This window comes from Drosophila simulans, chromosome 2R (assembly GCF_016746395.2).
Source record: "Drosophila simulans strain w501 chromosome 2R, Prin_Dsim_3.1, whole genome shotgun sequence".
NCBI classification, from domain to species: Eukaryota; Metazoa; Arthropoda; class Insecta; order Diptera; family Drosophilidae; genus Drosophila; species Drosophila simulans.
In genome coordinates this window covers 2,942,760-2,966,338 of record NC_052521.2, presented here as the reverse complement: position 1 = coordinate 2,966,338, position 23,579 = coordinate 2,942,760, and the positions used below count along the sequence as shown (strand labels likewise).

The window sequence follows — 23,579 nt, the reverse complement described above, 5'->3', positions numbered from 1 at the left end:
AGGATTGTGTGTTTTTCACATTTTACACAAGATGGCTTGCAGGTATTTGGCTTGCCACAACCAATATTGTGCAATCTTGATAACGATGACCTTCTTCTATATCTATATCTATAGGTCTATTAAACATTTTTTTTTGTTTTTCTATTATATTCTGAAATAATTTTGTCAGTAACAATATTCCGCGCCATATTTATACATTTATATGTCCTTATTATATGTCGTATAACTTTATTCATAAAAAGTAACATCTTATTAATAATATTTAAACGAAATAGGGTATGCAGTTTTTGCTTTTTACATAGAAGTATTAGTCATATGTGTTACATACGAGCTACTTAAAGTGTTGCTTTTTATATTAAAATTATATGAATATCTCTTGATTCCCATGTCCAAATTGCAATTGACATTATAAAAGTTCTTTTATACTGCTGAAATGTGGTCCGGAATTTCTCCATTTTCGTATTTTTCCCACATTCGTAGAAACAATTTTTCTAATCCTTTGGCATACTGTGAGCAATCAAAGAGAGGACTCTCTACGCGGGCTTTCCATACTTTTGCCCGTAAGGCTTTCAAATATTCTTTTTTTGTTCCCAGGCGTATAGCAATATTTTGATATTCTTCTCTTGTACGCGCTATTAACTCTGGGCATCCAAGGGTAGCAAGCTGGGAGGCAGCCACTCTGAAACGAAAACGAATGCATAAAATTGATATATTTTCATAAACAAACAAAAATTTTGAATAGGAAAAGAAAACATAATACAAAGCTGTATTTCAGGGGGTCACAGAAAATAATCTACTTTCTGTTATGATTTTTGGCCTGTGAATTTGTTAAGTACATCCAAAACTACAAACCTAAATTCTTCATTGTTGTAGTTTAATATGAGTAAATTAATCTAATTGTTTTATGATTTTAATTAATTGCATATGCAAAATTCCTACTGCACAATCTTGCCACTTAATTCTACATATATTTTGACACGTATTTTGAAAAATGTTTAAAAAATTCTATATTACTAAGCACATGTGTTATCTTTGAAATGGGCTGTATAATAATGTATCATTTGGAGTTCTTAATACGAAATTCGGTGTTTTATTGTGTAATTTGTAGAAACATTTGTGGGCAGTTATAATACAAACTTTTTTTTTCACATTTTACAAAAAATACGCGAAAAACACAGAACAGTGAATTTACGGTATTTGAACTATTTGCAATTCTCCGAAGCAAACTTAGGTGGTGTCGGTCACTATTTATATCTTAGTAGGTGCGAACAACTTTTGATCATAATAATGGAGTTGATTAAGCAACCAGTAAAATCTTAATAATCTTTCGAAAAACGTTTGACGATCGGAGGTAATCTTTTGGCACAAACTTGAGTCACTATTTTCTTCATGCACACTGTCCACTTTCTATCTTTTATAGTTCGCGAGATCTCATATGGTGAGACTAACATTTAAAGATATAAGACGCCGATGTCAAAAGGTTTAAACCCAAGAAAAAAATCAAATTCTGGAATGCAGAAGACAACAAGAGAGAATGCTATAGTCGAAGTCCCCGACAATCAGATACAGATACACTCAGCTAGTGGAAATACGATCGCGAATTTTCATAATTTTTCTAGGATATCGATAGATATCGGTGAGTAAAAAAATCGAGTAACAGCAAGAGTAATAAAAATATGAAAAGATTTTGCAAAGGTGTGGGCGTGCAAGTTTTGGGCGGTTTGTAGGCGTAAGAGTGGGCGTGGAAAAAAGTTAAAAGAATAGATTAAAATTTACATGACTAATAGAAATATGAAAAATATCAAAACATCTCTAGAATCTGAATGGTAAATCTCAACCTTCTAGCTTTTATAATTCCTGAGATCTTCACGTTCATACGAACGGAGAGACAGACGGACACGGTCAGATCGACTCGGCTTTTGATCCGGATCAAGAATATATATACTTTATATGGTCGGAAACGCTACACTCTACCGAGCCGAGTATACCTTTTTACGAGTAACGGGTATTAAAAAGTCGAAACTAAGCGGGGTGATAGAAAATCTTTTGTAGAGAATTCCATGAACATACCTTGAGGCTAATGTCTCTCCTGGCAAAGTTACGACAGGGGTACCCGTCCACAAAACGTCCATAGATGTTGTATGCCCATTGCATAAAGGAGTATCAAGACATATATCAGCTAATTGACCCCGTCGTACGTGCTCTTCTTTTGCCGCAACATTGGAAAATATTACTCTATCAGGAGATATTCCTAAAAATAAGATATGTTTTACTTTTATGTCGTTAATTGAAGAAAATCATATTTACCAAAGTCACTGACGGTTTTTTTAATATTTTGCTCACCAACTGCTGGAAACCTTAATAACCACAAAACTGACTTAGGCACATTTTTTAAAATTTCTACCCATGACTCGAGGGTTTGTGGATCGATTTTGTATAGCTGATTAAAATTGCAATACACAACAGCGTCGTCGGGTAACATATATTGACGACGAGTGGTTATTACAATATTTTGTGGTACCTCTTCACCAGTAGCGGCCTTGTTGTTAGTTTGGGTAGTGGCCAATCCGTTTTGAACTACAACGCCATTTAAAGATGTTTGCACTTGACCAGTGGCTATCATTGATACTATTTGTGTTGTGTTCGGTAACTCCGCGACTTTATGAGTTATCTCGACTGGTTTTTGTGCGTTAACAACTTCTTTTATCTCCTTTACATCTGTGTTTTCAACAAGGGGGGATAAGTCTGTTGCATTTATAACCGTTACATTATCAACAACGGAAGATTGTTGTTTGTCACAGACAATAATTCGTTCCTTTAAATGTGGAAACATTTGCTTATGATCACCTATAAAATATGTGTGCGGCATATAAGATAATTTTTCACTATATTGGTAAGCCAATTCTATTGGACTAGTTACAGAATCCGTAATAATGTAATCCATAAAACTAGCCCCACTAGTACCTGGATAGCCTAACCACATTACTTGAATAGGAGCAGGGCGAAGAGCAAATATTTCATTTCTTGCGCCCTTTGTGTAGCCATTCATATTAACCAAAATATGTATGCCGTCATTAAATATCTTGTCCGCTGCCTTGCCATTGCAAGGGATCTGAGAAAGATCCACAAAGTTTTCAGACTCTCGACTGATTTTGTGTCGAAATGTTGTACCATCATCTGGACTTAAGGCATAACAAAAGATTTCCACTTTTGAACGATCATGAAGACCTGGCACAGATTGCATTAAATGCGAGGTAGGATGATTCCCAAAGTCCGAGCTAAGATAACCTATTCGAAGCCTCCCCTTTGTAGGCAACTTCTTTAAGAAGTTATACGGTTTTTTATGAAGCACATGAACTTTTTCTAAACACAAATTAGCATGTCGCGCTGCAATTGCTTTCCGACAATCATGTGTCAACGGATAGAGCATCGAGTGGTGTGGATGCACGGATGGTAAACGGTTTTTTTCAAGCTGCTCAGTGACAATGCTAACCAGTTTTTTCATGCGAATATCATAGTCAGTCCAATCACAAACAATTTGCAGGCAATGAGCCAAATTGCAGTATGCATCGGGAAAATCAGGTTTTAACTTTAGAGCTGTTCGGTAAGACTGAATTGCTTCAGGAATATTTCCGGAATCTTTGTGTATGCTTGCCAAATTACTATGCGCATCAGCAAACGCTGGGTTAATTTGAATTGCTCTAGTGTAGCATTGCAATGCCCCGCTGACGTCTTGTAATTCTTTAAGAGTATTTCCCATGTTCGAATATGCATCAGCAAATGTGGGTTGAATTCTGATAGCTTCCTTATAATGCATTAACGCTTCCTTTAATTTGCCTTGCTGTTGCAAAACTGATGCCAAGTTTGAATGAGCAGCAGCAAAATCAGGGAAAACTTCCAAAGCTTTTAAGTAAAGTCGCGTAGCTTCTTCAATATACCCTTGCTCTCTCTTTATGTTAGCTAAATTATTAAGGGAATCTGCATGGTTTGAACATAGTCTTAGTGCAGTGTTATAGCAGTCCTCAGCTTCTTTAACCTATAAAGATTACTTAGTTAGAGCACACCAAAAACATAAATAACAAAAAATAATAAAGCATACCTGCCCCTTTTCTTTAAGAGCGTTAGCAAGGTTGCAGTACGCATCGGGGAAATTCGGTTGCAGTTCAATTGCCCTCCTATATGTATCGATAGCCAAATCAATAAGACCTTGTTCATAGTAGACGCATGCCAAATTGCCATGAACTACAGCATTATTCGGAGATAAATTTAATGCACGTAAATAGGCGGCCACAGCTCTGAAAATTATTAAATATTTTAAGATGTCTGAAGTGTTAATTTCATAAATAGGTTGTACAAATTGTTGTATATATACTCGATTGCCAATAGTAATTTACTCAAATAAATTTAAACGTACCTTTTCCATAAAACTTTTAACTGGAAAATAATTGAAAAGGTAGTTCTGCCGTTGCTTGTACATTTCAACTTATTTGTATATTTTTCGTCCGAACAGCATATTTTAATTACTGTATAAACCATCACGGATTGATACTCCATTTAAGTAGAAAACTTTTTGATACTAGTACTGTATTAAACGTATTGCAATACAAAAAATGTACACAAATTGTCTGCCGACAAAAAAATATTTTTATTAACATACATAAGAGCACGCGTACAATATTAGTTTCGTTTAATATTCTTTTGAAAAAAAATATGCGTGTGTATATACAACACACATAAGCACGGATACAACGAAATAGATTTTTGTGACGTAAATAAACGCAAATGTTTTCACACTGTTTATCAACTGAATAGGTTAGGTTAAATAGCTTTCATATTCGAATGAAAAATGAAATCGTATTTAGATTCATTATATACTTTTAGGTTAAATAGCTTTCATATTCGAATGAAAAATGAAATCGTATTTAGATTCATTTTATACTGTAAGTCTATAAATTATTAATTCGGCAGTTTTCAAGGCTAGATTTGCATGTATTTTATATAGTCCGATTTTTATATAAATATAATTATAATATTATAAAAGAAATAACGTTATAGTCGAATTTCCCGACTACAAGATACCCGTCAGGCTGTAACAGCTTTTGGCAGTTAGATAATCTTCTAAATAATACTTGCGTTCCTTTACTTTACGACCGTTCATCCCTCCGAGATATCAGGAACTATAAATTCTCAAGAGTTAAGATTAAGCACGCAGATTGTAGAGACTTCATTTTTATATTTTATCATTTCTCTTTGCAATTTTTTAGATATGCCAAAAACATTTTTGCCACGCCCACTCTAACTTCCAAAGGTCTCCCAAAACTGTAACGCCCCCAGCTTTGAAACAATTTTTTCGAATGTCGAAATGCCAAACGAATGGCACTTCCACTATCAGTGTAAGGGGTACCGTTACTCGTAAAGAAGAACCTCTTACTCTACTAGATTCGTTGAAAAGTAGGTAACAGGCAGAAGAAAGCTTTTCCGACCATATAATGTGTATATGTCTTGTTTAGGATCAATAGCAGCCGAGTCGAGCTGGCCATGTCCGTCTGCAAGAACATCGTATGAAATCAGGATATATAGAAGCTAGAGAGTTTAAATTAAGCATACAGTTACCAGAGACACAGACGCAGCGCAAGTTTGTTTACCCATGTTACCGCGCCCACTCGTACGCCCTAAGACCATACAAAACTGCCACGCCCACCTTTTTATTTGATATTTTTTTTTTCATAAATTTATTAGTCTTGTAAATTTGTATCGATTTGCCAAAAAAAAAAAAACTTTTTGACACGCCCACCACTCACGCTTTACAAAAATATTTTGATATACTTTTAAAGAGTATAAAGTATGCCAAAAAGTTTTTTGGTAAATCAATGGAAATTTACAAGACTAATAACATTATGAAAAACAATAGAGAATTCTATAGTCGAGTTCTGCGACTTCAGATACACGTTACCCATCAGCCAGTATGAGTGCGTAGGCAAAATTGCATAACTTTCTGGGATATCGATAGATATTGGGGAATATAATAAGAAAAACTTTAAAAAATTTTCAGTGAGGAAAAAATTAAAAAAAAAATCCTAAGTGTGGTCGTGACCAGTTCGGCGGCTTTAGGGAGTTAGAGTGAACGTGAACGTTTTTTTTGGTAAATGGACAGAAATTAACACGAATAATAAAATTATGAAAAAATGTCCAACACATTTTCAAAAGTGAACACATTTTCAAAAGTGGGCGTGGCAAAAAAACGTTTTATTGCAAATCAATAGAAAATGACAAGACTAATAATAAAGTGAAAAAATATCGACACGTTTTTAAAAAGTGTGGGCGTGGCAGTTATGTGCTGTTTGTGGGCGTTAGAGTGGGCGTGGCAACATGGGTCAACATGTCTCTAGAATCTGTATGCTGAATCTCAACCTTCTGGCTTCTATAGTTCCTGATCTCGACGTCCATACGGACAGACGGACATGGCTAAATCGACTCGGCTATTGATTTTGATCGGAATGTATATACTTTATATGGTCGGAAACTCTTCCTTCTGCCTGTTACATACTTTTCATCGAATCTTTTACTTTACGAGTAACGGCTATAAAGAGACATGAACATACTAACAGAATTTCGGTAATGTAACTTCGCAAGCACGACGTCTCGGTTAATGGACAGCTACAGCTATTGCCGCGGATTTAATAAATTAATTATTATATTAATTATATACACTAAGTGCCGAAGTTTTTTATTGCCGACTGAAGCAAATAGATGTAAGTCTTTTATCAGCTGCACCAGGGAAGTTTTGGAAATCTATGGTGATCAAGTGAGTTTCCCTCTCCGATGAAACATTTCGCGGTCAAATTTCTTATTTCTTGTGTAGCGACATACAGGCGGAAATTGAATCTTCGAAATTCTATGCCTGACAAAGAAAAGTTCATTTAAATTTTGGTTCGGAAAAAGAAAAGTGAAAGTATGCTCTTAGGGAAAATGATCATAGGTAGGGTAAGGCCAGCAAAAAATTTCGTATCCTTTCCCTTTGCTGAAACTATCCTTTTCTGAATATACTTATTTGGTTCTTATACTAGCTCATATATTCTTTTGTCAAAAGAACGCTCAATTCTCGATATTATTAAATAATGTCTGTAGCGAAAGGGTATCTGTACAGGGAAGACCAGCAACACAAACGCCGACGAGCTACAGATTCTCTTATCTTTCACCAACTTATTTCGTTAAGCATTCCTTAAAAAATAAAAAATCTATGATCTCTACAACTTGTTACGGCCCATTGCCCAGCACAGAGCTTAGTCATGTAGTTAGGCCGCAGCGAAGAAGAAGAATCAAATCTCTAATGCCTCTTCCTGAGTTTTTGACTGGATTCGTAATTTGTGCATCGTACCCTTTCAATGATTTTGGGCCCCTTTTAATTTAAGTTTTAATTTAAATTTAAGTTTAAGTTTTTAAGTTTTAGTTCAACCAAAATTGAGTTCCCCGACTATCAAATACCTTTTACTAAGCCAAAGGAAATGCGAAATTTCATAATTTTTATGGGATATGGATAATATTGGGAAATACAATTTTAAAAAAATGTAAAAATTGTTCAAAGGTGTGACTGCGTGTTCCGGCGTTTTGAAGGTGTAAGGAAGGGCGTGGCCAAAGTGTTTTTGGAATACCTACAGAAATTGGTAAGACAAACAATAAAATATGTGTCAACAAACTTGCGCTATGTTTCTATAGTCTATATTTTTAATCTCGACTTTCTAGCTTTAATAGTTCCTGAGATCTCGACGTTCATACGGACGGACATGGCCAACTCGACTCGGCTATTGATCCTGGTCAAGTCTATACGTGCTTTATATGGTGGGTTTCATTTAACAGCGTCTTGGACGACCTCAACTGAACCCGAAGAAGTCCGGCATTTGTTGGTCTGGAGTTGGCCTCTCTAAAAACGGATTCTCTCCTAATATCGAACAGGAAGCTCGTGGAAACAACACGCATCCACGTTGGGGGCATCATAGAAGACCTCGGAGTCATGCTCGACACGCACCTTTCGTTCCGAGAGCACCTGGAGTACGCCCACAAAAAGGCCAGCGCTACTGGTGGGTCTCTGTCGAGAATTCTTCTAAACATAAGAGGCCCAAAGCAAAACACTCGGAAGTTGCTGACGGGCGTTGTAACAACCGAGCTGATGTACACAGCCTCCGTATGGGCCGAAGCTTTTGCGACCAAGATGTACATACGCGGCGTCTAAGCGATCACCGACTGTTAGCGGTTAGGACAGCCTGTGGCCTAGCCATCTGACAATCCGGGTGGGAAAACTTTTCCAAAGGACGCTGGACCCACAGGCTGATCACCCACCTTAAGCGAAACGGGCATGGCACAGACGACGGTTGTACGGACTGCGGCGAAGGGATAGTAGAGGATGCCTATCTCGTCATCTTTAAATGCCATCACCACGAGCGGCGGTTAACTCCCGAGTCTTTGGAGCCCATAGTGGTGGATACCCCGAGGACATGTGTGGCAGCTTATATATACGAAGCGTCCTTCGTCCTTCGCTAGAATCGGTTCCCTTATTCGGCTTCTAAATCTCCACCACCAAGTAAAGTTACGTAGTTATATTATACACTGCGCATTATCAGATGAGCGCCCCCTGCATCACTCCGTTTCCTTTTATGTTTTTTATTTTGCCATTGCACGAAAATCTATCAATGTTATTGTTTTTTTTTCACTGATATCCCCTCTCTCTTTGAGGATAAAAAAAAAGGTTTTTTTCACTGATATCCCCTCTCTCTTTGAGGATAAAAAAAAGAGGTCCGGTGAAGAACCGTTAACTTTTTAATTCCGCTTTGTTTTATTTTCGGCGAAAAATTAAGCACGTAAATTGCATCATCAGATTAGCGCCCCCCAATGCAGTTTTTAATCATTTCCGTAATTTGAAAAGCAGGAAGAGAACATTTTTTATGTTGTTAAATTAAAAGATTTGCTTTAATTTTGCGACAAAAAAAAATGGGAAGAGGAACGCTGTTATCCTTTCAGGAAAAATCCGAATTCATATCTTTCCATGAATGCAGGCTGTCTTTTCATAAAATTGCAGAAAAACCCGGCAGACATCGCAAAACTATAGCCAATTTTATTAAAAACAAGTATACTTATGGAAATAACTATAAAGGTCGCAATAAATAACATTGTCTTTAACACGGCAGATCGTAGGTCCATACGTTGAATACAATTCCCACGACTTCTCCGTCAAAATTGGAGAAAAAGTGGCGAAACCCCGGTCAAATCGTTGATTCAAAGGGTTATTAAGAAAGCTAATCATTTAAAACACGAAAAACTGAAAAAGAACCCCCTCTTAATAAATTGCGAAAAAAAAACCACGAAAACTTTAATTCTACAAGCAACGAGTATAAAAAGATTCGGTTCGAAGACGATCAAAGGTCAAGACGTGGAGCGACAACCCCTAAATAGTCAAAGATCAGCAATAAAGCGTTTAATAAAATCCTTGGTGTTACTATACAATACTCTGCCGCGTTCCTTAGGTTAAATCACTAACATAATATACATTTAGTGGGGAAAACCTAAATGTAAGTAATGGTCTTACCTATCAAATATTCGTGCCTCCTTAAGAACGTTTCCCAAATTTATATATGCATCCAGAAAATTGGGATCAAGAGTCACAGCTTTTTCAAAGTGATGTATAGCTAACCAAATTTCTCCCTGAGCGTTAAACACACATCCAAGGTTACTCCATGCAACTGCAAAGCCAGGGCATGTTTCAATAGCCTTTAGGTAACAGGCCTGAAAATATAATATGAGAAATAATGTTATTTATTATATGATTATTAGAATTTTGTTTGTTTGGGCTTGCTTTTGTCCATTTAAAATCAGTTTAAGCAAAACTCGGATTTTTTAGTCTACTAATTTGATGTATTTTGATCTATACATACTTTGGCTTCTTCCAAACGACCAAGGGCCTTAAGGAGATTTCCCAGATCGCTGCGCACACAATACAGATCCTAAAAGTGTGTACAATAAAGCATATATTTGTATAGGAATTTAAATAAAACCTTACAGGATTATATTGTAGCGCTGTAATATAAGCTTGAACAGCAGACTCCATGTCACGAGCAGCAACCAATGCAGCAGCCAAATTAATGTATCCATCAATAAAATCTGGTTTTAGACGCACAGCTCTGCGATAGTTGTCTAAAGCTTCTTGTAACTGTCCGCGCTCTTTAAAAACATTTCCTAAATTACTAAAAAAAAAAAAGATATTTGTAAATTACTTGTCGGTGGAAAATAATGATCTATGATTTTATATACGTATATCACAGCTCTACAGTCAAAAATAAATGTAAGATTAAGTAATATTTGAACAATTTTGAAGTTTGTCCTCATTTTATTCTCCAATATCTATCGATATCACTGCATATTGGCAGAGGCTGCTATGAAGCTTTTTTATGTTAGATTTTAAGTCAGTTCCTTCTTGACATTAAAATAAATAATATTTTTTATTATACCAATTGACTGAGTCTCTAGGCCAGCAATTTAGAAGGACAGTTACCCTTCCAACATAATCTTCCTATCTTAACATAAGAGCATTGGCTACCCAACCACATACCAGTGACTGCAGCGAGAGTCCGCTGTAGTACTAGTACACATAATATTATTGGCAACCAACGACACTAAAATATATAAGTGAGCTTATATACCTAAATTCACCCTTCAAGCTGCATTTAATACATAAAAATATTTAAATATTTTTTGCGATTTCAAGAAAAACTACACTTCAAAAAGAAGAGAACATATAGGTGTTTTAATTATTATAGAAATGCAGAATTATAATAATTAAAACACCTATATGTTTTTTTAATGTGTTATTATTATAAGATTTAAAGTATCCCAGCAGCCGCGCTGAAGAAATATAAACATTCAAATATTGATTGACTTTGCGGTTTATATTTTATTGTGTGCATTTTATTCCACTTTTTTGTATTATTTCGACATTGTATTGTCTCTCCATTTGAACTAGAATTTTCGGCTTAGCTTCGCACCAGTCTTAAACTTTTTTATCGTTGACCCTCTCCACTTTGTTCCCCGATACATGCATGCATTGATGTGGCAATTTTTTACCGTTCACTGTCTTTGCTGTGGCGATTTTTTATTTTGGCTTTTACATATTTGTTTGTCTTAGCGGAGACCCGATCCCCGCGAACCGTTCACCTTATCGTTGCTGGACAAGGCAGCAACTTTGTTCACCCTGACCCATAACATACTAATCCTGGCCCAGATAACAACAGCAACTTCTCGTTATGGAGGCTCACAAGAAATATCAAGAGGCAGCCGATGTTTCAATCTCCCGTCCTGAGTCAAAGTGGCCTCTGGCTCAAGACGGACGATGAAAAAGCGAGGGCATTTGCTTTGCACCTGACCTCCACCTTCTTGCCCTTCAACCTAACAGACGACTCAAACCGCGTAGAAATCAATAATTTTCTGGACGCTCCGACTGTACCGGCTCGCCCCATTAGGCATGCCACTCCGCAGGAAGTCATGATGTAGCTGAAGGCGCTACACATCAAGAAAACCCCTGGTTACGATAGCATCGACAACCGTGCTGCGAAGTCTCTGCCACGCAAAGGAGTCCTAGCCTTAGTAAAAATTTTTAATGCCATGCTAAGGCTAGGGCACTTTCCAAGGCAATGGAAGCGTGCACGTGATACCTAAAGCCGGAAAGCCGCCAACGCAGATCGATGCATATCGCCCAATCAGCCTGCTATCAACATTCTCTAAGATTTTTGAGAGAATACTCTTAGCCCGCCTGATGGAACTGCCGCAAGTAGTGAACCACATACCTCCACACCAATTTGGTTTCAGGAAGTCCCACGGCTGCCCTGAACAAATACATCGACTGGTAAACCAGGTGACGCATGGCTTCGAGCACAAACTCTACACGGTCGGCGTCTTTCTAGACGTGAAGCAAGCGTTTGACAAGGTGTGGCATGAGGGCCTTCTATACAAGATGAAAGCTCTCCTTCCTGCTCCCTACTATGCCATCCTGAGATCGTTCATCTCTAATCGGACGTTCGACGTTGCAGTGCGTGATGCTCGATCCAGCCTGGAAGAGATTCACGCAGGAGTTCCACAGGGAAGTGTTCTTGGGCCCTTCCTATATACCCTGTACACTGCTGACATGCCATCTCCCGCAAACAACGCCGAAGTCCCCACGGCTCAGCTGCTCCTGGCCACTTACACCGATGACACTGCCATGCTGGCGTCTCATCCTTTACTGCAAACTGCCTCCAACGCAGTCCAAGAATGTCTGCACGCAATCGAAAAATGGACTGCCAAATGGAATGTGGCCATTAACTCCTCAAAGTCAGCCTGTGTAACTTTTTCCCTGCGACCCGGAACCTGCACAGATCTGACCTTCGATGGAAGCCCTATCACCAATGCTAGTTCGCACTGCTACCTAGGAGTTCATCTAGATCGGAGACTGACCTGGAGGGCCCACATCACGTCGGTCAAATCTAAGTCACTGGCGAAGCTAAAAAAGCTCGACTGGCTCTTCCACTCCAGCAAACTTCAAATGAGCTCTAAGGCTCTTTTAATCAAAGCCATTCTCGCTCCAACGTGGAGTTATGCCATCCAGGTGTGGGGAACTGCCGCCAAATCCTAGCTTAATAGGCTCCGTGTGGTCCAGTCGAGAGCTGCACGTCACGCATCTGGGCTCCCCTGGTACGTGACGAACATGGTCATCGAAAGAGATCTGAAAGTTACCCTTCTTGGGGATCAGATTAATTTCCACAGCAGCCGTTATGCCGACAGGCTTATGGCCCACCCGAACCGACTAGCAACTATCCTAGCTGATCCCATCTCCCTCCGAAGACTGAAGAGGGTACACCCCAGCGATCTCCTTACCCGGAGGATAACATAACATATTACATTTTAAGTAATTGATACCTAGACTAGATTTTTCTTTCTTTTGTACTTTATAATTAAGATACCACTTGGTCTCATTTATCTTTATCACACATTAGGTTAAGTTCAGAGGAATTACTGAACGATTCCTTTTGAAACCATAATAAATAGAATTACTGACTAAAAAAAAATGGCCGGGCCGACACGTCGTCCGTTGTCAAGGAGTACCCAGGACAACGAAGGAAAGGCGTTGCAGGAGGAACGCCGCAGGAGCAGCGAGATCACCGGAGGAGTCATAAGAACCCTCTGCTTTTCCTTGGTCGGGCAATCACACAAATCATAAATTTGTTGAGACGAACGCACAAACTCTCTGAGCTAGCCGTTGCAATTCGTAGCGAGAAAAAATAGAAAAATCGGGTCGTTACAATTTACATATACAACATAGCAACATACATAGGAGTTCTAAACTATAAGCTAGCGACTCAATAGTGAGGATACAACAGAAAATTCTGCACTGGTGTTAACGCATCCACAACAAATAAAATTCAACTTGCCAGCCAAATCGCGGCTGTTCAGATTGCTCCCGCCCGGATAGAAACGCCACAAATTCAGGTTTTTCAACCTGTAAGAATTGAGAGAATAGTCCCTTTGCAATGAAACGCAGGTCGATTAAGAATCGACTCGATTTTACATACTCACAGATGTGGTGTTCGCGGCAAAGCAGCAGGACACGCCAACAGCGCTCGGCCCAAGAATTAGAATCTAACCACGAACAGTACACCTTCGCATCTTCATTTGCAAAAAGCCAGGAAGATAGGGACCGTAAGCAGTATCCCAAAGTACAAGAGCGACAACAGGCCACCACCAAAGGCCAACCCGCAGGGAAGTACAGGGCAAAACCCACACATCACTAGGCAGCACACGGCACAAGTGCACTCGGCTCCACGACAGGGTGGTTCGAGGAAACACACCGGAACCTATAGACGTTTTGCTCACAAAAAAATGTTTCGTGTCCATTTTTAACCTTAAAGCTATCTTTTTTATACTTCCAGACTTGACTTCCTTTGACGCAATCGTTGGCCAAAACCTGTTCAAACAGGCCGGCGCATCATTTTGCATAGCTTCCGGTCTGTTCAAATAGCGCTCCGAGATAGAGCAAATCGATTTTCAGACTTGGCCCGAAGTCAATTTTACCAACGTAGATTTCTCGGAAGCACCTGTGTTAATTAAGGGAAGGGTGCTTTTTACAAAAGCTCGGGAATAGGAAAAAAAAACTTTTACGGTGGTAGCCACCATCCGGACGATTGACGAGGAGCCCATTTATGCCAAATTGTACCCATATCCCATGGCAGCGGATGATTTCGACAGAAGCGGCCAATATGGGTCGTAGACAATAAGGGCACCGACGAAGTGGGCAGTAATGCGTATGGTACTGGACTTTCGCAAATTAAATTAAAGGTACCAGACAAATACCCCATGCGGAATATCTCAATGACATTGGGGAATCTCGGAAAATACAAATACTTCACGACACTCGCTCTGGAGTCGGGCTATCACCAAATCACGCTCGCTGAACGCGACCGTGAAAATACGTCATTCTCAGTGAACGAAGGGAAGTATGAGTTCCGAAGACTTCCATTCGGACTCCGAAATGCTGCAAGCATCTTCCAGAGAACAATTGACGATATTCTGAGAGAGCAGATCGGCTAGTTCTGCTACGTTTACGTTGATGACGTCATCATCATTTCAGAAGATGCCCATTGGATCCTAATGAGCCTATATGATGCAAACATGAGGATATCGGCAGAAAAGCCGCGTATTTTAGGAAAAGCGTCAGCTTCCTTCCTCACACACACGGACAAATCCGTGAACTGCTTCCAAAACTATATAATTTTAGGAGAGGCGCGCTCCCCTTGAAAACGCACTTTTATACTGTTTGGAAATAAGAGACGGCACTCAATAAATATCTGGTGCAAACAATCCTAGCTTGAGGATCTCGCAAGCATCATTATTCATAATGATGTGAATACGTTCCACTGTGACCTTTATACGCCTGTACTAATCCAGGACGAAGTGGTTCGAAAATTTCCAGCCCCAAAGTTTTGACATTGTAAAAATAGGGTCACCGACATTTTCGCGGTTGAGGAAAGAAAAGAAATCCTCACCGCTGAGCACAACAGAGCTCACAGGACGGCCCAGGAAAACGTGAAGCGGGTACTCTCCGAGAACTACTTCCCAAAAATGAACCAGTTTGCAAGCGAGATAGTAGCAGCCTATTGCAAAACTTGCGCCAATGCGATTGACATCCAAGGAAACAGGAGCTCGGCCATGTAGGAAAAATTTTGCATATCGATATTGTTAAATTTATGTATGTATTTACGTAACAACGCAATCGAAAGACAACGGAAAAACTCTTAGCATAATATCAACTCTTTAATTTGAAGTCATACTGAAGCGGGACTCTTATATTTCATCTCTTATGCTGTCAACTGCCTGCGTGCAGTCATATTGTAACCTACTACATTAGTTCTAATAAAGTACTCAAATGAACAGATATTTTCACAATGGATAAAAAGTACTTCCTCCTGTATAGACAAGTTTTCTAAAGTCGCTATGGTATAGCCGATTCCGTTTAGAACCATAGAGGATCTAAAAGCTCCCCTGCTACAACTTATTATTGTTTTTCCCAAAGGCAAAGCCATCTACTGCGTCAATGAAACATCATTGAAATCGCACACAATAGTAGCCACCATGCTAGAAAACCATTTCGGCGTCAGCAACTCGAATGCACCGCCCCTCCATAGCGTCACCAACTGACAAGTGACCGAGGAAAAAATTAAAAACGCCCAAAATATGACCAGAAGCCGATAAAGTCCTAGTAAAGTCAAACAGGCGACTAGGCAACAAACTCACTCCCTTATGCGAGAAGAGGGGACCACAATCCTAATTAAAGGGAGGGTGGTCCACAAAGACAACCTTAAGTAACGCGAGCGCAGAGCTCAGTTGCAGTTATCTCGAAGTTTTTAATTTATTTTTTTCATTTATAGCCACACGCAAAAGTTTTAATTATTTTTCGTTACTCATAGCTACTTTGCATAATTTTTGATACTTTTTAGTGTAATTAAATTTTGTTCATCTACTCCTGGTGGTGGGCAACTCATTTCTGAACAGGCATTAATCGAAACACCCATATTACATGTCGTTACCATCGCTTCTACTCTGTCTTCTGGCCGTGACATCGGCCCATACTACCGATTATTCCCAAGCGGATTACATTCCCGTCACTGAAGGGTAGAGTCCTAGTCTGGGAGGAATTTGCCTATTTTAGACACTCAGCTAATCTCTCTGAGTATAGGCGAGTGGTGGATGAGACCGACAGAATGGTCGACATGTTTCCCCAATCCCACATGCAAAAGCTTCTGAGCATTGATATAGCTCATCTCCGTGATATGCTTGACTCGTTGAGTGTCTATCACAGAGTAGCCAGGAACAGTTACCCTTCCAACATAATCTTCTTATCTCATCATAGGAGCATCGGCTACCCGACCACATAGCAGTGACTGCAGCGAGAGATCCTCCGCTGTAGTACTAATTTTATTCCCCAATATCTATCAAAATCCCAGAAAAATTATGAAATTTCGCGTTCGCATTCACGGCTGATAGTCTGGGAACTCGACTATAGCATTCACTCTTGAATTCACAGGTGCTGATGTCAAACTCATCATCGAAGTCCGAAGGACCAGGCATAATGCACTGCTCCTTCAATCAAGAAAGGAAATTTAGCTTATGAGCTGTTGACTTTTACCGCATCAACAGACCGCACAACAATATCGTCCGTCCTGTTCGAGAGTTTGGGAGTGTGTGAAAATATTGGTTATTGTAAAATTGTTACATTTTTAAATGAAAATTCGATTTTATCATTAGTGTAGTTTTTGGTAAGTCAACAACACTAAAATTTGCCTTCTGCTCCGTTCTAACTATGTGCTCGATAATTGTCATCAGACGAGTACATTTTATGCCAGCTATCATAAAAACAGACTCAAGTTTTAAGTCATTAGAACTAGGCGTGTGAACTATATTATTCGTTTGTAACATAACAACTTATATGGTTATTTTTGTGGAAAAGTACTCACCTATAAGCTTCTGCCAGCACAGGGTTTTGTTTTATTGCCAATGTTGAGAATTGTGCTGACTTATCAAGACGTCTGCACTGAAAGTGAATAGATGACAGCAACAACAAAACTCCAGTATTTGTACTGTCTTGACGCCATAATTGCATGCAATGCTTTTCCGCGCTTTCATAGTCAACAGCTTGGTATTCTCTATGGGCCAACTCGAGTAAACCTATATTGTAATATAGATCGATTTAAACATTATAATTTTTGTACAGTATGTTTATATATATTCTTATGTACATATATATATTTATACGCGTCTCTCGTAGAGTAAAAGGGTAAACTAGATTGGTTGAAAAGTATGTAACAGGCAGAAGGAAGCATTTCCGAATATATAAAGTATATAAATCTAGTCTATCTAACCATGTCCGACTGTCCGCATGTACGTCGAGTGATATACGTGCGTGATATTCAGCATACAGATTCTAGAGACAAAGACGCAGCGCAAGTTTGTTAACCCATGTTGCCACGTCCACTCTAACACCCACAAGCCGCACAAAACTGCCACGCCCACACTTTGGAACAATTTTTAAATGTTTTCTTACTTTATTCCCCAATATCTATCGATATCCCAGAAAAATTATGAAAATTCGCGTTCGCATTCACACTAGCTGAGAAACGGGTATCTGATAGTCGGGGAATCCGGCTATAACATTCTTTCTAGTTTTCCTTTATATATTTCTTCATTTACTTTATTATTCTAATGTTCATTTGCTAGGTATCGAACTTTTTAAGTCTGATAACCCTCCTGTCAGTTATTTGAAGATATTGTGAAAGTTAAATATGCTTCATATAAGCAATTCAGATTATTAGGAGGATTTAAATCTTCAATGCACGTCTCCATAAGATGAATTACAGTTTAAAATCTTACGTTTTTTTACACGGTTTGGATTGCTTCGAATTTGTAAACCTGTACCTAGTTACTAGGTAACTAATTTTAGAAGATGGGCAAACGATGAAAACTCATTTTAAAGGATGGGCAAACGACAAAACCTAATTTTAAAGAATGGGCAAACGATAAAAACTAGTTTTAAAGGATAGACAAAAAATAAAAACGGGCAAACGAAATAAATTATTATTAAACGGTTTGCAAACTATTTTTATTGCAAATATTGATTTTGAAGAGGTGGACTTACGAAATTAGTTATTTTTAAGCGTAGGCAAAAGGAAAATATTTTGTTGAAGTGTTTTCAAGTGCGGGCAAACGATAAAAACAAATAATATTGGTTGGGCAAACGTTTTTTTTTATAATATTTAGTATTAAGAGCTGGGCAAACGCTTTATTCTCTAAGACCGAAATTAACTTGCATGTTTTATTTTTCTAATGTATACATTATTTTTAAGGTTCTAAAGGGTGGTTCGATGCTATTCCGATTAAAAAAAAGTGCGCAAAAAAGTCAACTTTTGGGTTTTCGAAAATTCAGATCTCGAAAACTGGACGTGGACAAAAAAAAATAATTGCTGAACAGACATGGGCAAGCGATGAGCATACGATTCCAGCTTGCAAATTTTAAAAATTCGATTTTTACGACCTCAGCTTCTTTGGTCAAGTTCCGCAACAAATTTTAACCCCTTTTTGCCTAATTAATAAAACAGCAAGGCTTGCTTCTTCCTACCGAATTTTACAATTATCAGAGGAAGTATAAGCTCCATACTTTTGAGAAGGCAACTGACACTAAGTTTAAGAACTTAGTTCAGTTTAAGAACTTAGTAAAGAACACACTGACAACTGCAGACACATGCATATTTATGCAGATTGAAGTCCAGGTATAGACCATTCATATCCAGAGTTAGAACTACCCTAAAATGGTCCGAGTCTGTGAATTTTCACGATCTATCACTACGCTGTCAGTGATATTCGAATGATAATACACTACAAAATATAATACAATACGTAGAACACGCCTATTTTAAATTTATGGTCAGTTTATACAAATTAGGATAGTATTAAGCACTTCAATTGGTGCTGATTAACCAAGGTAAGTCCTAACAATTTTTGAATTATTTCTATATTTTAATTGCTAATACATATAATACATGAGTTTCTGAGCTTGGTCAAACTTCGCGGAGAAGCGGAAGCTTATCAATAAACACCTTAAAAGGGAAAACTGTATTTTAAGAAACCTGAATGAATTCCAAAAAGTACCGAAGAAATTTTAATGACCACCAAATAATAAGTTAAAGTTGTTTCAAACAAAGTATTTACAAAATAAAATAATTAATATTAGAGAGAGAGAGATAGTCGAGAGTTCCTCGACTATCAGATACCCCTTACATACGGCTTAAAAGAAGGATGCACATTTAGAATACGAAAATCGTTTGTTTCTTAAGCATGTCAATAATTCTTTTCAAAATATTGCGTTTACAATTTCCTGGTATCTTTCATAGGTTCGGACCAATGCAACTTAAAAATAAATTTAACTACACAAAACAAGCTGAGACACTGGACGATTTTTATGCAATGTGTGAATTTTTCAGATGCGTACAACATATGCAGCTCTAAATATATTGTGAATATAAGACACCCATATCTATCGGGCCAGGCATAACCAATTGTTTGATTAATTGATTTTTCCTTATTTAATTATGGTTGTATTCGCTTTCTAACTTATTCATTTGCACTTTAATATAATCAAAGAACTAAATTATTTAACTAGATGTATTCTTTAAAAAACATCAAATAGAAACGTATGTACATACAATGTATATAAATGTATGGTTATTTCTTACCGACTGATGAAAGAGATTGAATATCATTTTGTTTTACGACTAGGTTACTGCCTGTTGAATTCGGATTTTGATCTAATAATATATGGGCCGCAGACGGCAGTTGATGGCTTTGTCCTTGAGACTGCATATTTCTTCGTCAGTTTGTTCAACATGCATTAAAATCCAACGTTGATAACATGTGTCTAAAATCAATAAGCCACCCTTAAGTAAAGACAGTGTGATGTTGTTTACATGTTTAAACCTTTAAGAAAGAGAATATCCGTAAAATATGAATTTGAATTGCATTAAGTTATAAAAGCAACCTGATTTAATTATTTTCAAACACCCACTCAGCTGTTAAAACGATTTGCAATAGAAAATCAAATATTTACATACTCATATATTAAAAACTGTGAACAGCAACTTAATGGCTTATACCCTATTCTTACTGCGGCAAAAACAATATTTTAATTATATCAATGTTATACCACATAGAATTTAGAATTGAGAGAGAAAATCAATTGTATTATAGAGTTCCCCGACAATCAGATGACCTTTAGTCAGCTCTTGGAAATTCGAACACAAAATTTATTTATTTTTCGGGAATATCGGGAAATATTGGGAAATAAAATGAGAAGAACTTTAATATCATATAATGATCTTATTTACAAAGGTGAAAAAAATAGTTAACTCAGTGGTCTTTTGATGTTTATTTCACAAGGCACCAATATCATTCTGCCAGTTAGTTATTTGATAAAAAATTTATTTTTGAATCCACCTTAAATTTGAGAAACAAAATTTTGCCGTCGTTACCAAAAATTTTAGATTTGGAAAGGGGTACGATGCCAAAAGTAATCCCGAAGGCTGCCACACTGTTGGTGAAACGAAACATGTACATAAAATAAAATAAAATCAAAAGTTTGGGTGGCGTTATAGTGGGCGTGTTAATTTTCTAATTTTTATAGTTCATGAGATCTCGACGATGCTTCGGAGGGTCATACAGTCAGATCGATTCGGCTAGTGATACAGATCATTAATAAATATTCTTTACGGGAAATTTGCCTTGAAGAAGAGAATCGTATTGAATCCTTTAATATCTCACTTATTTCACATTTACATTTACTATTTACAAGTGAGACATTTTTCTTTTCTAAACCACGTAGGAGTTCCAAGAGAACAATACTTCGAAATTTGAAGTAATTTTTTTTTTTATTAACAATCTGTCTTAAAAAAGTATGACAATAAGTAAATTTTATAACTAATCTTAAATTAACAGAGGCAGTAGTTATCCATTAATCCCTAATACATACTCTATGCATAACATTTTTTAATACTTAAAGCCTGTCAGGGAGATCTAGCACGTTGTTATTAATATTTACCAAACTTAAGGCTAGGAGTATTTTCATGTGTTCTTAGTCTGTATATATATTTTTAATATGTTTAGCTATTTCTTCTTTAACATAAGTCTTTATAGATACTTGCATTTGAAATTTAAAATGGTGCATTAACAATTCGTCTTAATATTTTTGATTGGTAGCGTTGTAGAATCTCAATATTTGAGTTGCTGGCCGTTTCCCAAAGCTGTATGCCATAAGTCCACACGGGCTTTAGTATAGCTTTATATAAGCGGACTTTTTTTTTCCAGAGTGGTTGCAGATTTTCGGCCAAGCAACCAGGTCATCTTCAAACTTTTTTGATTTAGTTGCTGGCGCATTGCTTTTATGTGGTTTTTCCACGTTAATCTGCGATCGAGGTGCAAGCCAAGGTACTTTATGCAATTACTTTGTGGGATTGCTGATCCATTAAATGACACTTCTGGGCAGTCACCTCTTCTTAATGGAAAAGTTATTTGCGCAGATTTCAGGGCGTTGACTTTAATTTTCCAAAGAAGAAACCAGCTTTCAATAAGGCGTAGCTCTGCTTGCAGGAGTTGTGAGGCTTCCTCTTTAGATGAGCTGGTAGCTAATATAGCTGTATTATCCGCGTAAGTTGCCACAGTGCAGGTATTTGTTACCGGCATATCGGCCGTGTACAGGGTGGATAAGACAGGTCCTAAGACGCTTCCTTGTGGGACTCTAGCTTTTTTAAAATGCAAGGGCGAGTATTCATTTTTTTTGTTGCACATAAAAGTGTCTATTGGTTAGGTATGACTTTAATAATAAAAAAATATGGTGCAGGTAACCACTTTTTGATTTTATATAATAATCCGTTGAACGTCAAGAAATGTTGCAGTGCAGTATTTTTTGCTCTCAAATGCTGACAAAATTTCATTTATAATCCTGTGACATTGCTCAGGGGTTCCGTGGCATCTTCTGAATCCAAACTGGTGTTCGGGTATGATAGCGAATTCGTCCAAGATTGGCAACATTCTCTTTAAAAGTATTGTTTGAAATACTTTAGAAAATATTGACAACAAACTAATGGGACGGTATGATGTCACTTCATTTTCTGCCTTGTTTGGTTTAGGGATCATTATAATTTCTGCACATTTCCATTGGCTTGGGAAGTGGTCAACTCTTAACATCGCATTAAATATGAACGTTAGAAATCGTACACTTTGGTGGTAGATTTTTCAAGGTTATGACATCTATTTTGTCCGAACCTGGAGCCTTTTTACTATTCAGCCATTTAATTTCTGATGAAACTTCATGATTTTACGATGGGTAAGCTCATTTGGTAAGGTGACTCGAGAAAGTAAATGAAAGTGCAAAAGTGAGGTGAAAAAAAATAAAAGAAAATTTATTTAAAAATAAAAAGCAGAACGCCATCGCCTATCCATGCGCCCAGTTTTTATGGATGTGAAGGCGAAACTACACAATTGCTGGCTTCAACCGCTGCCAATTCAACAGCTATTGACATTATAAGCACTTCGGGCTTTTCTTCTCTATTAAACGTGTTTACAGGGCAGAGGTTTATTGGTAACTGAATTCAAATTATGTATACTTGCTGCACACAGGCAGCGTCAAAATATGCGAACAAAGAGTGATCGCCGATTAGTGGCGAAAACACTCAAAAAGGAATTAACCGTTGCTCGCAGGCAACTTGAGTGTTTGAGTACACAAGTTTCTTATACACATACATCGTTGTTTTTTATACATATATGTTCATTATATATTCAACACTCCTTCTCAACGTTGTATGTTTACATATTCACTTAAAACATTCCCATTAGCTTAATAAATCTATTATGCTTAATTCTACTTAAGTTCTTTGTTAACACATCCGCTATCATGTCTTCAGTGGGAACATAACTAATACTTACAATTTTATCCTTATATATATCTCTAACATGATGATACTTAATGTCAATGTGTTTGCTTCTTGCATGGAACCTAGGATTTTTAACTAAGCATTGCGAACTTTGGTTATCGCTATAGATCTGCACCATCTTGACATCTCCGAAACCCATTTCGGCAACCAGCTTCCTGATATAGACCGCCTCTTTGGCAGCCGAGGAGAGAGCTATATATTCGGCCTCTGTGCTGCTCAGAGCTACAATACTTTGCTTCTTGGATTCCCAACTAAAGGCAGCACCAGCAGCAAAAAACGACCATCCAGTATATGATTTGCGATCTGAAGAATCGCCAGCCCAGTCTGCATCCACGTAGCAGTGAATGCTCTGCCCAGTTCTTCTGTAGTGTAGTTTCTTCTCGGAAGTGCCCCTCAGGTAGCGTAAGATACGCTTGGCAGCCGCCTCGTGCTCCTTATGAGGATCTGCATTCCGCTGTGCCAACTTCACAGTAGAATGCAATATGTCTGGTCGAGTCCTCATCGCCAGATACAGAAGGGACCCAATCA

At 37.9% G+C, this 23,579-nt stretch overlaps 1 protein-coding gene across 1 annotated transcript; it reads right to left on the bottom strand.

The window, feature by feature from the left end:
• Positions 1 to 205: 205 nt before the first annotated feature.
• On the bottom strand, positions 206 to 20,028 carry LOC6733139 (UDP-N-acetylglucosamine--peptide N-acetylglucosaminyltransferase 110 kDa subunit). The gene is given in 10 exon segments (XM_016174477.3): positions 206 to 679; positions 2,071 to 2,251; positions 2,308 to 4,036; positions 4,100 to 4,295; positions 9,581 to 9,777; positions 9,927 to 9,995; positions 10,052 to 10,235; positions 17,031 to 17,241; positions 19,803 to 19,938; positions 19,941 to 20,028. Coding segments are annotated over 10 exon segments (3,180 nt in total). The 5' UTR covers positions 19,959 to 20,028; the 3' UTR covers positions 206 to 420.
• Positions 20,029 to 23,579: the final 3,551 nt, after the last annotated feature.